General features: G+C 40.5%; 1 protein-coding gene across 4 annotated transcripts in view; it reads left to right on the plus strand.

Moving 5' to 3' along the window:
* Positions 1–11629, plus strand: part of MAP2K7 (mitogen-activated protein kinase kinase 7) — a 160947-nt gene extending 149318 nt beyond the window's left edge. For 2 of the 4 annotated variants that reach the window (XM_069231731.1, XM_069231732.1), the window contains 2 exons: positions 7750–7795; positions 8325–11629. In XM_069231731.1, the coding sequence (XP_069087832.1) occupies positions 7750–7795; positions 8325–8462 (184 nt within the window). In that variant the 3' untranslated portion in view covers positions 8463–11629. Of the gene's footprint in view, positions 1–2477; positions 2548–7749; positions 7796–8324 lie in introns of those variants that run through there. The other 2 variants (XM_069231733.1, XM_069231734.1) reach the window with 1 other exon arrangement.
* Positions 11630–13335: the final 1706 nt, after the last annotated feature.

The following is a 13335-nucleotide window of genomic DNA, read 5'->3' on the forward strand; positions in this document are numbered from 1 at the left end:
AGGCCATCTTTCTCACTTTTCATGCCTTTTTACCTTGCGTACAATGATCTTCAATGCTGGCACACACACACACAACACAACCATCATGCACTATATAAACAAACAAGGAGGTACAAGGTCACTTGCTCTTTCCCAAAAAGCACAGGACTTATTGCACTGGCTGACCAGCAGACATCATCTCTCTGGAGGCCAAACATGTAGAAGGAGCAAGTAATACTTTGGTGGACACGCTCAGCAAATCCTTAGAGTGCTGTCATGAATGGGAGCTGAATTGAGAAGAACTGAGCAAACTTTTTCACCTTTGGGGCAAACCTGAACTAGACCTCTTTGCCATGAATGAGAACAGTAAATGCTGATTCTATGCCAGACGCACCCACTCCAAGGATCACGGGGGAATGCCCTTTTATTAAGATGGTCTGGGGTATTTGCATATGCTTTTTCCCCATCCCCATGATACCAAGAGTGCTCAGAAAGATGAAGGTGATGTGCTGTTTGACCTTGCCCAAGTGACCCGGCAACACTGGTTCACAAACTCCTCCTGTAGTTGGAGACCAACCTTGTTCATCTTTCCACCAAACTAACTGCTAACAAGGAACCAGGGCCAAGTTCTTCACCCAGATACAGGCTCTCTTCGATTATATGCATGGCTCCCAAATTCCAGAATGTAGATATTCCCCAAGAATTTAAAGATATCCTTGCAAGAGCAGATTTCAAGCAACAAATCCTCCAGATTGAACAGGAAAAGATTCTACTTGTGTCAAAAAGCTAATTGCACCCACTGAAGCCCTTAACAGAGCAAATCTTGACCTATCTCCTTTCCCTGGCTCGCTCAGGTTTAGTGCATGCATCTGTTAAAGTACGCAGCAATATCGAGATACACATGCTCTTCACAGGATCCTTCGCTTTGCTCCACAAGGATGGTCAAGCAATTTAGGAAGGGCCTTTTCCGTGTTTTCCCTCCAGTCTGACGACCTCCTCCAGAATGGCATCTGAATGTCGTCCTTGCTCAGTTAATAAAACCCCCATTTGAACTAATTCACAAGGCAGAATTAAAATTCCTCACCTGGAAAGTGGGTGGCCACACTGTTGGCATTAACGTCCGCTAGAAAGGTGAGGCGTTCACAACTCAACAACCTTTTCTCAGATTCACAGATGAAGGAGTTATACTAAAAAACAAACCCACAATTTATTCCAAAAGTGCCTACACAGTTTCATCTTAATGAACCTGTCGTTATACAGACTTTCTTCCCAAAACCATCTACTTTAGCAGAGCAGTCTCTGCATATTCTGGACTTTTGGAGATATCTTAAGTTTTACTTGCATCATACCAAACACCTTTGAAAAACAGAACAGCTATTAGTAGCATATGCACAATCTCGGCAAGGTGCATCTGTTACTAAAGCAACCATTGCAAGATGGATTTCTGCAACTATATAGTTTTGCCATTCTAGAGGGGGCAAAGCTCTTATCTTCCAAAACAAAGGCACACTCAGCAAGAGCTGCCTCCACCTCAACCCACTTACTCACAGACGTCCCATTGGAATGTGTTGTGCCGCAACATGGAAGAGCGTACACACTTTCACTTTGCACTGTTTCCTGGATTCGGCACGCTGCAGTGATGCAGCCATCAGTGAGGCTGTGTTGCAACATCAATTTCAATAAGGTGAGCTTCTTTCTGTTATCTTGAATGTCGCATTACTCAAATGTCTAATATTTCATGATAAATTATATGTCTACGTTAATACATTACAAAATGTGTATTATTATTATTACCACCCATCATCCACAATGTAATGTGATCACAATATGTAAATATTGCAAAACTGCTTGCTACTCTAATTCAAGCATTTGAATCTATGAAATATCCAATACTGGAGAAGGAAATTAGTTTATTTTCTGCAACTGCAGTTTTCCAGTATTGGTAACTTTTAATAGATCCACATACGACCCACCCTCCTCCCCAAAGAAGCTCCCCTTATGTCTCTTCATTATTTAAACAATCTGAGAAACTGAAGCCTCTGAGGTGAGGGTTCTAAATGGTGCTGATTGGCTGGACTTTTGGTCTTTTCTAATGATGCAGATAAGCTGTAAAAGTGAATTCACTTTAACATTGTTTTCTATGAAAAGTTTATTTATACTGCTGTTTGATAATACCTCCCTCTTCGACTGGGATCATTCATGCATTTGAATCTGTGAAAGATACCAATACTGGAGAACTGCAGTTACAGGCAAGTAACTCATTTTCTTCCCCTGCTTGAGATGTAAACATTGGCCTTATGTAGTTAACCGGTACCCCTTGTGAACCTTTACATTTCAGTACCCTGTAAACTCTCACTTCAGGCCTCGAAAAATCATAAAATTATTACTAGACCTGCATGTTGAGTAATTTGAATAATCTACTCGACTTAACTGTAATGTACTTGCCCCGTAAAAGGATCTCAAATTGTGTGATCCTAGGTAAATATTTTATTTTACAGAATCGCCTTTTCCTTCATTCTCACGAGTGCACCTTCAAATATGTGAGTTAAGAATTTCGTTTGTACAAGAAAACTCTTTTGTTTGATTAAATAAACTAAAAGTTTGCTCCATGTAGAATAAGAATCTAGCCCACATATAGGGTGCTCATGGTCCGTGACTTGTCGTGGTTTACAAATAGCAATGCCATCAGGGCAAAAGTATTTCCCAGTTTGTTTAAGCACTCACTTTTAATAAACATATTAGTAAAGCATGATGTGGTAGCACACTGTTGTAGGAATGTAGCCTCTTTCTGGCATGGTTACCCCCATTTTCAGCCTGTTGGCGGTTGACTTGCCAATATTTTTTCCTGATCTTCATGGATAGGTGGACATTTTTTTTCCATTCTTTGATTGTAAATGTGACCATCCGTCCTTCCTGGTTAAGAGGCTTATTTCTATCATTGTGTTGTAGGTGTATTTATATTGTGCTTACAACCCATGATGGGGTATTGAAACACTTTCTCCGTGATTAGCTCACTACTCTGGAACCCAAGATTGGTAGTTTGTACTTTTTTTTTTTTTCTGCCAATAGGAATGGATTTGAAAAGGAGGAGTTTGGCGTAGGGACATAATGTAGGAATGGAATTGCGAATGGAAAGTAGTGAGTTTTTGTAAGTTGTGGTTGTGTGGGCTTGTTAGTTGGTGCTTCCCTCCTTCCTGCTCAAATAGCTAACAAGGAGGGGTGGAAGTTTGAGAGGGTGTTTGGCAGTTCATAGTGGTCAAAGGTTTGGGATGAGACAAAGGGAGGAAGAATGGAAGGGAAATGCTTATTTTTTTTAAAATAGCAAAACGTAAATTATCTATATAATATATATCTCCTTCCACAAACTCTTTCTGTAATGTGACACACTCCTCCACTGGTGCTTTCTCAAGGTTCCAATCTCGAAATCCAAAAGAATTAGTGGTACTCGAATGGTCCCTTCGATCTTTTCTTTAATCGGCATAGCGGTAGTAAACTAATGCCCTCCAATGTGTTTCAACCACTTAATCTTGTTCATGGCTATAAACCTTCTCTCTCAGTCTCTCTCTCTCTCTCTCTCTCTCTCTCTCTCTCTCTGTCTCTGTCTCTGTCTCTGTCTCTGTCTCTGTCTCTCTCTCTCAGTCTCTCTCTCTCTCTCTCTCTCTCTCTCTTCCCCCCCCTCCCACCCCCTTGGGAAAGATTTTACTTTGCTTCATTAATCCCCTCTTATAAGTACCTATATGTACATGGAAGCTGCAATATTTACATGATCTGCTGTCCCCAGTTATCCTGTGTTACAATTTATATGGTTTCAGACAAGTGTAGGTAACTTTTACATACTTAACATATATAAAGCTTACACATGCCACTTATTGTAGTTACTTGCAGACATAACCCTCTATGTATGCACCGATATGTACATAGAAGCAGTACTTCTTACATTGCCTGGTAAACACATGTATCTTGGGGTAAAATATATAGTTTTCCCCTTTATATAAATGTATGTACTTATATCAGAAGGCATAGTTCAAAGTACAGCGATGTGTACTTGTAAAGCAACATTTCCTTTTCATACTGTGAGAAGTATAGTTGCTCATGTCTAAGTATGCTGGTGTGATATATACCTGAGTTCTGAAATTATTCATCATATGGGGAAGAGCCACCTCTTGATTAATCTTCTGAAGTGGAGATGATTGTCTGTGGAGCTTATGTTTGAAAGTAGGGAACTTCATAGTTTGCTTGATCAGAGAAAGGCGTTCCACCCATAAATCATGTTACCCTTTGGACATCTGTGCGGGTACTTCATAGTGTTACAAGAGGGGGATTAATGAAGCAAAGTAAAATTGTAGGGGTTTCCAGTCAAGGAGGAGGACCAATGTTCCCTTTCTTCTCCTCTTAAAGAAGGGCTTTACCCAAACCGGGAAGATGCCTCATTCCTGTGAAGTGGATACACTGGAAAAGAGAATATGTGCTTGTGATACCTTTGTTATGAAATCTGGGAAATGATGGCTTCTGAGGGAATAGGAGAGCTCAGCACTCCCACCTCATTGGTTGCAGTTTTGATTGTTTCAAAATAAGTCAGTGTGCTGCTAAACAAACGTTGTTGAAGACGCATATGGTCATTGAAACACAGTTCAATTCTAATTAAAGTTACCAGGGTTTCCCAGGCTGACAACTGGGAATGATTCATGCATGTGAATATATCAACGATTACAACACTAGAGAGCGGAATTTACAGGCAGCTACTTTTCTTCCTATTAACTAGTTAAAAGGGAGTTGGCAGTCAACAACCACACCTCTAGAGCACACAGGTTTTTCCTGGTTTGCTCTTGTATGAGACCTCTGGCAGAATGACAACGTTCCTATGCCATACTTCCACCAAGTTTACAGACAGTTTGAGTCTAAAATAGATTAGGCTGTGGGACGAATCCCAGGTGGTTCCTGGCTTTTATTGATTCCACTAACTTGGTGAAGCCACAGACTTTCTTTGATTCTGAGCAGGAAGGAGGGAGGCACAAGGGTGTAACCCAGGCCCCTGCAGTCCCTACTTTGCAGGGGGGCTCAAATCCAGCAATGGGGGCTTCATGTATCCCACAACCCATGAATATCTGTGAGGTGGGGGAGACTCTGGCCCCTCATATTCTGTAGGAGCTGTTTTGCATTACGCCACTGGGGATGGGACTGGTAGCTTCCTATCAGGAAGACCCAAAGTAAAGGCACAAAAGATGGATAGACTTCCTCTCGCAGCTACTTCTCAACATATTGTGGATCACACCTGGAGAAGAGCACAGCAGAATTGGGAGGAAGGGATCCTGTCTCTTATTCTCCATATTCTACAGTCTGACCAGTTTCAGTGACGTCTGATTGCTTTAGATGAGCCCTGCAATTCACATTCTTGTCAAGCACGCTGACTACATCTTATGTGCCATTCATACACAGGAGACACAAAATGGACTCCTGTGCTGCAGCAGTCAAGCTAAATGCTCCACATTCACCCTTCTACACATACATAAACACACATGTAACATCCATGTGCCACAGAGATGAAGAGAAGCACCCATTGGTGGGGAAATGGCATAAAATTCTAAACAGGATAAATCAGTAGACCACTCTCAATATGTAGGCAAAGCGTAAATAAATGGCTGTCTTGTAGGCTAAATCAGTTGCTGCCTCCACCATCAGCCTTCTACAGTGATCAGACTGTATTCATACCTAGTAAAGTGGCACAGGTGGGATGCATATGGTGTGCCCTTCTAGAACAGAGGCCAACTCCAGGTTTCATGCTCTGTAACAGAGGGCCCTTAGCATACATGCATAATTATTGCAAGTCCCGAGGCAAACAAATCACCAAGTTTTCACTTTAGGGCACTCAAGGCAGAAATGCATGCTCCCCAGAGTCATCCAGGAGACACTTTCATTCCTAACAGTTCCTTGTTCTGAGGGGTCAGCAGAGAAAATATTGTTGCTAAGGGAATTGCGTATGTTTAGATTCAGCAGAAGGCTATGCTAAAAACTTGTGGCTAGATAGGGACCCTAGGACGGATCTATCTTTTCAGATAGACCCCTGTCTCCTCTTTACTTAGCAGTTAGACAGTGAGCTGGATTGACAAGTTAGTGTGTGGGCCGGTGTTTTGGCTGCGTGTGGGACAGTTTTATGGTCTGAGGGTCTGGCTTTTACTGTTTCTTTCCCGGATATTAAAACAAACTTTGCCTGCAACAGGCTTATATTCATGCAGTCTTCTGAACCTTGCAAAACACACATACAGCGTGTATTTACTAGTTCAATTCCTCCCCAATTTGCAAACATTGACCACTTTTGTAGCTGTCAGATTTGCTAATAGAGGCTACTTTTATTTGTGTGCCCGAACATATTTTCTCTCTCACTCAGACTCTGTATGGGTGCATACTGTATCAAGCTACATATGTCTTAGGTGTCTTTATTGAACCCCTTGATATTCTTGAGTCTGAAGACCTCAAGGAGACACTACATCTTAAGAGAATATCCTTATACTGCTCCGGATAGTAGAGCTGGATATTGAGGATGGAGGGAAAGATCCTGCATAGCATTTAGAGTAGAGGACATGAGGAAAGGAGAATGATGATGATGCAGATTACTGCATGGACCTGTTAAGTGTAAAGATCATTATGTAACCAATATAGAGTTTTTAATATGTTGCCTATTTTTCTTCCCTTTTAGCCCCAGATGGTCCTAGATTGAGAACAGATTTTTTGCAGTGCTTGTTTTGATTTCCAGTGTGGGCAATATATTTGCTGAAGATACCTCATAAGCAGGGTACTGGGTAGAAAACCTATTCTTATTACTTACTGCTATGATAGTCATGCAAAAGCTAATGCAAACTCACTGTTTCCACGCATACCTCCCCAATCTAGTAAGGAAGATTTTGCTATTCATTCTAAAGATATATTGGTGATATTTTCTCTGGTACTAGTTGTTCACACACTATCAATGTATGCTTGCATGTAATATCGTTAATCCTTGGACAATTAAAAGTATACTTTAGGGTGCATGAAAATTGCATGTTTTTATTTTCCTTTTTTTTATTTTTATGGAAAGACAACAGGAAGCTGATCCCAAACTTAAATAGAAAAAAGCTGTGTTCTCAGTTTAATACAATTATCCAAGAATCCAGCACATGGTTGTCGGTCCCTCAGTTAATTTTCTCAGCTCTGAATAAGATCCCTGAAACTTTTTTATTTTTGCACAACTTGGCGTATTCTGCAATTACCTTCATTGGAACATATTTTTCTTCTTGGTGACTTTGGAAAAGAAGTCTGTTTTCCCCCTTACTCGACTCTCTGCTTCTAAGCCCATCTCCCTAACAGGAATTCAGCCAGTGTAGAATAGTATCACATCTGGATAATTACTCAATTGATTCTTGTTTTTATCTTTAGAAATAGGAGCTTTGTTCTAATAGTAGAGAGTTAGAAATGTTGATTAACCATTTGTGTGTTTGAGTATAAGGAGCCCAAGAATCGGGTCCTCCTCTGGTCTGTTGCAAACAAAGGAAGCAAAAGAGCTGTAGTGGGCTTTGCCCCTGCCAAACTTCTTCCTGGTCCGTTTCTGGCTTACTTAACATTTCCTTGACGTTAAGAGGTCAATACACCCAAGGGCTGTGATCGTAAAGTGCACTGGGTCAGTGAAGGATTGATATATAGGAAAATATTACAGGTAAGCAATTCTATTCTTAACATGTACCTTAAACAGCACATTCTTGTGTGTTTATTGATCTTTTTTTCTTGTGTTACCTTTAGCCTTACTAAAGATCACAGGAAAAGACCAAAGTACAACAAACTACTTGTAAGTATGCAGAGAAAGGTCACTGGGCACTGGGCACAGGTGGCTTTTGGGAGGAGAGCACACCTTGAAGCCGGGAACTGAACTTGTTTGCAGGGTCGAATGTAGCTGCTCTTCCTGATCATTTGCCGATTGTGCAGCGGGTGTTCTCATGCTGCTCAAATAATTTGTTGCGACTGTTGATATTCTGCCAGAGGTTCTGTTGTATTGGTTTGTTATAAGAGTACTTTTTGCATCCCATTTCGCTATTGACATAGCACAATGGAGGTTGTGTGAGAGCTGCCTCTTTCTCCTCTGGGTCGTCAACCATTTTCTTTGTAGTTGAATGCAAAAAAGTAGACAAAACTTCTTCCTGGTGGGTGGGGAGGAATATTGTCGTGGCCTCTGGACAGTTAACCATCTTTGATCCGACCACACAACTTTTAAAGGACTGCTATCCAAACTTCTGCTTTGTGTGTTCATGTTGTGATGTTGCTAACCCATCCTACTCGATGAGAGGAGCATAGACTAAACTCTTTGTTTTCCTCTCCAGGAACACACCTTCATCAAGCATTATGAAACACTGGAAGTGGACGTGGCCTCATGGTTTAAGGATGTTATGGCAAAGACTGAATCCCCACGCACCAGTAGCATCCTCAGCCAGCAGCACCTGCCATTCTTCACCAGGTAGCCTGCCAAAACCAGCAGCTTGGAGCGATGGCAGGGAGGATCAGGCTAGTGAAGAAAGTAGCATTGGAAAGAGCCAGATGCCATCCCCTCCTCTTCTCCGCAGAACTGCCACATCTAGAAAGCCGTATGATGGAGGCCTAAGAGCGCTTCACTTCACATGTTGTGTGCTCTGTCCTCCTCTCAGTATTTTCACTTTAGCTGTGCTCTGGTGTGTGAATTTTCGCTTCCGTTATGGCCAAGGTATAATGCCTCTGGCATTGACAAGTCGAGGTGAAAAATGAGAGGAAGAACCGGCAAGATCTTTGCTATATTTAAGACATGCTCTGCTCCTTAATGCAGGAGTGATAGAGGTAGCTCTGTAATCTCTCAGATTTTTCTCTGGTCTCTGCTGCTTCATCATCGTTCTGAAAGGCAATGCAGGAAACCTGCTCACTCCTCATTAACATACATCGGAATTGAAAGACAAAAACAGAGAAGCTAACAAGTGCAAATGAACACACGCCTTCTTCATTTATTTATTATTGTTTGGACGTCTTGGTGGCATAGGCTCACCAAATACCAGCATTGAGAGACTTTTGATTTCAGTGTCTTGGTGCCTAGCTGGATTGTGCAGACACTCATGATATTGATTATGTCCGTGGGTGTGGTAAGTGCACCTGCATACTAATGTTAGGAGGCAGTTTTTCTATCTTAGACATGGAAGTGCACCTAATTACTGTGCTAGTCAGTTTCTGGTTAAACATCTTTTAGGAAAGTTATTGGCCTAAACAGGGGCCTGTGAATTTGTTTTGATCCACCTGTTCTTGGATAGCCGGAGAGTTTGAAAGAATATATATATATTTTTTAATCACAGTTCGGACATGCTTTCACTGCTAAAGGTAGATCTCTGTTGACTTATAGTCTTAGTCACAGACCAGTACACCTCTGAGTAGGAGTTTACTTCAAACCTATAGAAAGGCAAGAAGTGTCAGTTTGTTTTGCTATGTACCGAGTATTTGCTCGTTAAACCTCAGGTGTTCCTTTTTCAGTTGGTGTTGGAGTGGGATTGGATGGGCATGGAGGAGTGTTGCCTGGGTTGAATTCCAGCCCTCCATTTCTATTTTACCAAAGTGAACCCTGGTCTGCTAATCCAAGCAGAGCAATATAAGTATGCTTTTTGGAGATTGACTGTTTCCATTGTCTATGAACTTCATCCTTGATTTCACCACAGTTTTCCTCTAAACCAAGCAGTCAGTTTTGTGCCCGATTGAGTGTGCATACTGAGTGTGAGCCTAGCAGTTCAAAGTTATTGAAGCTTCCAGGGCCCTCTTGCAGTTCAGGTTTGACATGGCGGTTATTAGTGAGAAAGTGGTGCTACAAACACACCATCTAACTTAAGTAAGATGTACATTACTAGTAGCACTTGGTTTATATCTCAAAGTATTGTTTGTCTTGCACAGTATCTTTAGTGTACATTTACATACTAATCTCCACTTCAACCAGTTTTAACTTCTTAACCCGATCCATGTCTTTCCATTGAGCCTAATAATGGCTCGCTTGAAACTCATTTTGTGGCATCTTCATGCATTCCATTCCTAGTGTCAACAATTGAAGTATTTGTATGGTATTTTTAACTTTGGGCGCTCTAAGTTCCAAAACCTAAGCAAAAATCATGTGGTAGGAACAACAGCATCGCTGGTGATCAGAAGTGACCTTTCAGTAGTTTCCAGCAAAAACCAGTAAACTACTCCTTGCAAGCGGGTGACTGGCAAGTTTATTTACCCATTTAGTTAATTCCAGTTATAAGGGACATAGGAGCATCATTTTATAATAGTTTTGGAAACTGAAGTGAATGATTAATAACCAGCTTTAATACTTTAAACATGAGCTAAAGTATGTACAATTAAAGGAGACGGTAGCAGTGACTGGGGTTAGGCTTGTCAAGTGGGCAGTTTGTGTGGTGAGCAATTGCAGGCAATACTTAAATCATAAGCTGAAGTATGTAAAAACAAAGGTGAAAGTAGCAGATGCTGATAACATAAAGAATGTATCATGGGCAGTTTGTGTGGCGAGCAATTGCAGATGTGGAGCTGTGGGTAAAAAGGAATTTTGGGAGATGAAGGCAGATTAAGAGATGAGCAAGGACTCAGTAGAATGGAGGAACAAGTGAGATTTAGGAACAGCCCTGCATTGTGTGAAATTGATTACGGATCAAAGTAAAATTAACCTTCTTGGGAAAAAGTGAAATGATGGGATTAGATTCTACTGGGGATAAACGAAGAACAATGGGGTGCCGAATCTAAAGAAAGCTTATATCGAGGGCACAGAAAGACCAAGGCAGAGCAAGTGGGACTGAAATTAGGTCAGTCATTCAGGAGAAAACAATGAAGAAACTCAAGGTAATGCAGGAAGGAGATCAGTGAGAAATGTCTAAGTGAAATCAAAGTCATGTTAGTCAGTGGAAGTGATCTTGAGATCCACTTCCTGACACACTGTAGGAACAGAGGTGACATCTTTGGCAGATAAAGGTATTGGAGGTATGAGTAAGTTGTAAGACTGAGTAGGAAGTTGATGGATTGGTCCTTGGGTGATATCGCGAAAGAAGAAGCTGTGATAGAACAAGTGAGATCTGAGATTCTCTTTACAAGGAAAAGCACCAAAGGTCTTTAAAGAGGGTATCTTTTCCAGAGGAAGAAACCAAAATTAAGTTCATGCTTTGTGTTAAGTGGCATGGGATGCCTGTATGTTTAAACAAGAAGAGGAGCTACGAAATTGGAGATTGAGGCTCAAGACAGGAGCCAAGCACTAGAGCATGTGAAAGGAATCTTTATACCAGGTGATGTAGGTAATTACTTAACGAGGAGTGTGAAGAGCATCTAAGGCAGGATTGGAAAGACAGATGTTGCACTGGTATCCTGGTCATAACGGTCATGAGAAATGTGTGTTCAGGGAAGTAGGGATTGAAGTCACAGGATGGTTACTCAGAGTGTGGTTGTAATTGATGTGGAGAGCAACTGGAAAATCAAATAAAATGAAAAGACAGGGTAGGTATGGTGTTCAAGTTTAGAAATGTAAAATAATATTGACTGTTTACATTTTCAAAGAACTCGGATTAGTTATGGGCTGCGTTCTGAGGCATTTGATTGGCAGTCCAGCTCTTAAAAAAAAAAAAAAAAAAAAAAAAAACAATCCTAGTAAACGGCCTCAAAAGTATTTGTTCCAGCTATTTCAGTAAGCACTGAGCAATTCTCTGCCACCTCTTTTCTGAGCACTTGCCTACAGTCCTAAAATTAAACATAGTTGTAAACTGTGCAAGTATGGTAGTGTGTTAAACATGTAGAGGTTTTGTTAATCTTTGAACCTTAGTCTGTCTCTTCAGGATGCTCTTGGTCTTGAGAAGTTGAAGGAGTTCAAACAGCTCAGCTCCTAAAAATCAGGCTCTTCATCGTGAAATCTCTATCAATATTACAAGTACTGAATATATCCACATACATGCAGTATCCTGGAGCACTTTTTGTGTTTTTATGTACTATGTACATGCTAATCCAGAGGCACATATTTATTTTTTAGTAGTCAATTGAAATAATAAAAGAAATTCTCCTGGGGATCCACACTGACAAATATACTCTTAAAAAAACAGAAATAAGCTCAAAGAAAATGTTAATACCCTGTTATGTCAAACATTTTGTGAATTTTGTATTTAAAATTCTTGAGGTATTACATATATAGCCATAGCATTTCATGCCATCACTTGAAACATGTTATGGCATATTTAGACTGAGTCTTGTTGTAAGACTACAGTTGCAACACCATAGATTATTACAATAATGTGCACTTCCCTTTCGAAAGAGATTTTCTTTCTCTCTCTGGTTACCCAGGCAACATTCCAATGAAATGTATCAAGTTTCCACAAATGTACATGACAGTTGAACTAGTGGTCATAGTGTGGAAGCAGCCAAATATTCCAAAACTGTATTTGTTGTCCTCAATGTTAGGCCCATGTTCAGAGCTAAGCGCATGTAGCTACATGCATGTGGTGAGACTGTATAAGAATGGTCTGAAGAAGTTCCAAGAGGTGAACAAAATGTGTTGGCTGATACTTTTATGTACTACCTCCAGAATTTTGAATAAAGAAACTTCATGAAAGTTTTGACATAACTGGACATAAACATTTATGAACACTTTCTTTGAGGTTATTGCTCCTCTTTAGAATGTAATTACTTAAAGTATGTGCCACTGTACCTCTCAGAGTAGAAATTATACTTTTAGTATTCATGCATCTGATTGAGGTCATTGTTAGTTGATTCTGGGCAGAGAAGATCACTCCAGTGTTAATTGTTCAACAATGGAGGAAATGCGATAAACGTTTTATTTGCTGTCGTTAATTGAGTTTAATAAAAATTATACTCTTAGAACCGACACTATTCAACTTTTCAGTGCCCTCTCTGAAAAAGTAAAAAACAAAAAACAGTTGTGGGCTAAAAACTAGACAGTTTTTTTTTTAAGTACAACCAGTAGACCTGCTGACCCACACAGTGCACTGTTTCCAGAGTAGATTATTTGTTTTTCTTATTTTTGGGTTGGCTTTTTAGTAGAATGTATTGCATCATTCCCACTCACTATGACCAATAAAGTCTATCTTTCAATTCATGTTTAAAAGATTGTCACATTTGAACTTAATTTTCCATGTGTCAAAATTGCATTGTGTGGGCAGTGCATCTGATGCATTAAACTCCTAGTCCCTATATTGGCCATATACACTGTGCATCCTAGTTTCCCGGGGCTTCCCCTAGTTGCCATATAAATGACTTACGCATGTTAGTCTTATAAGATCAAGAGTAAGTCTGGTCCTTCTCACTGATGCTATTCCTCTGTCTGGATGCCAATAAAAGATT

The sequence above is a fragment of the Pleurodeles waltl genome, chromosome 4_2 (genome assembly GCF_031143425.1).
Source record: "Pleurodeles waltl isolate 20211129_DDA chromosome 4_2, aPleWal1.hap1.20221129, whole genome shotgun sequence".
Taxonomy (NCBI): Eukaryota; Metazoa; Chordata; class Amphibia; order Caudata; family Salamandridae; genus Pleurodeles; species Pleurodeles waltl.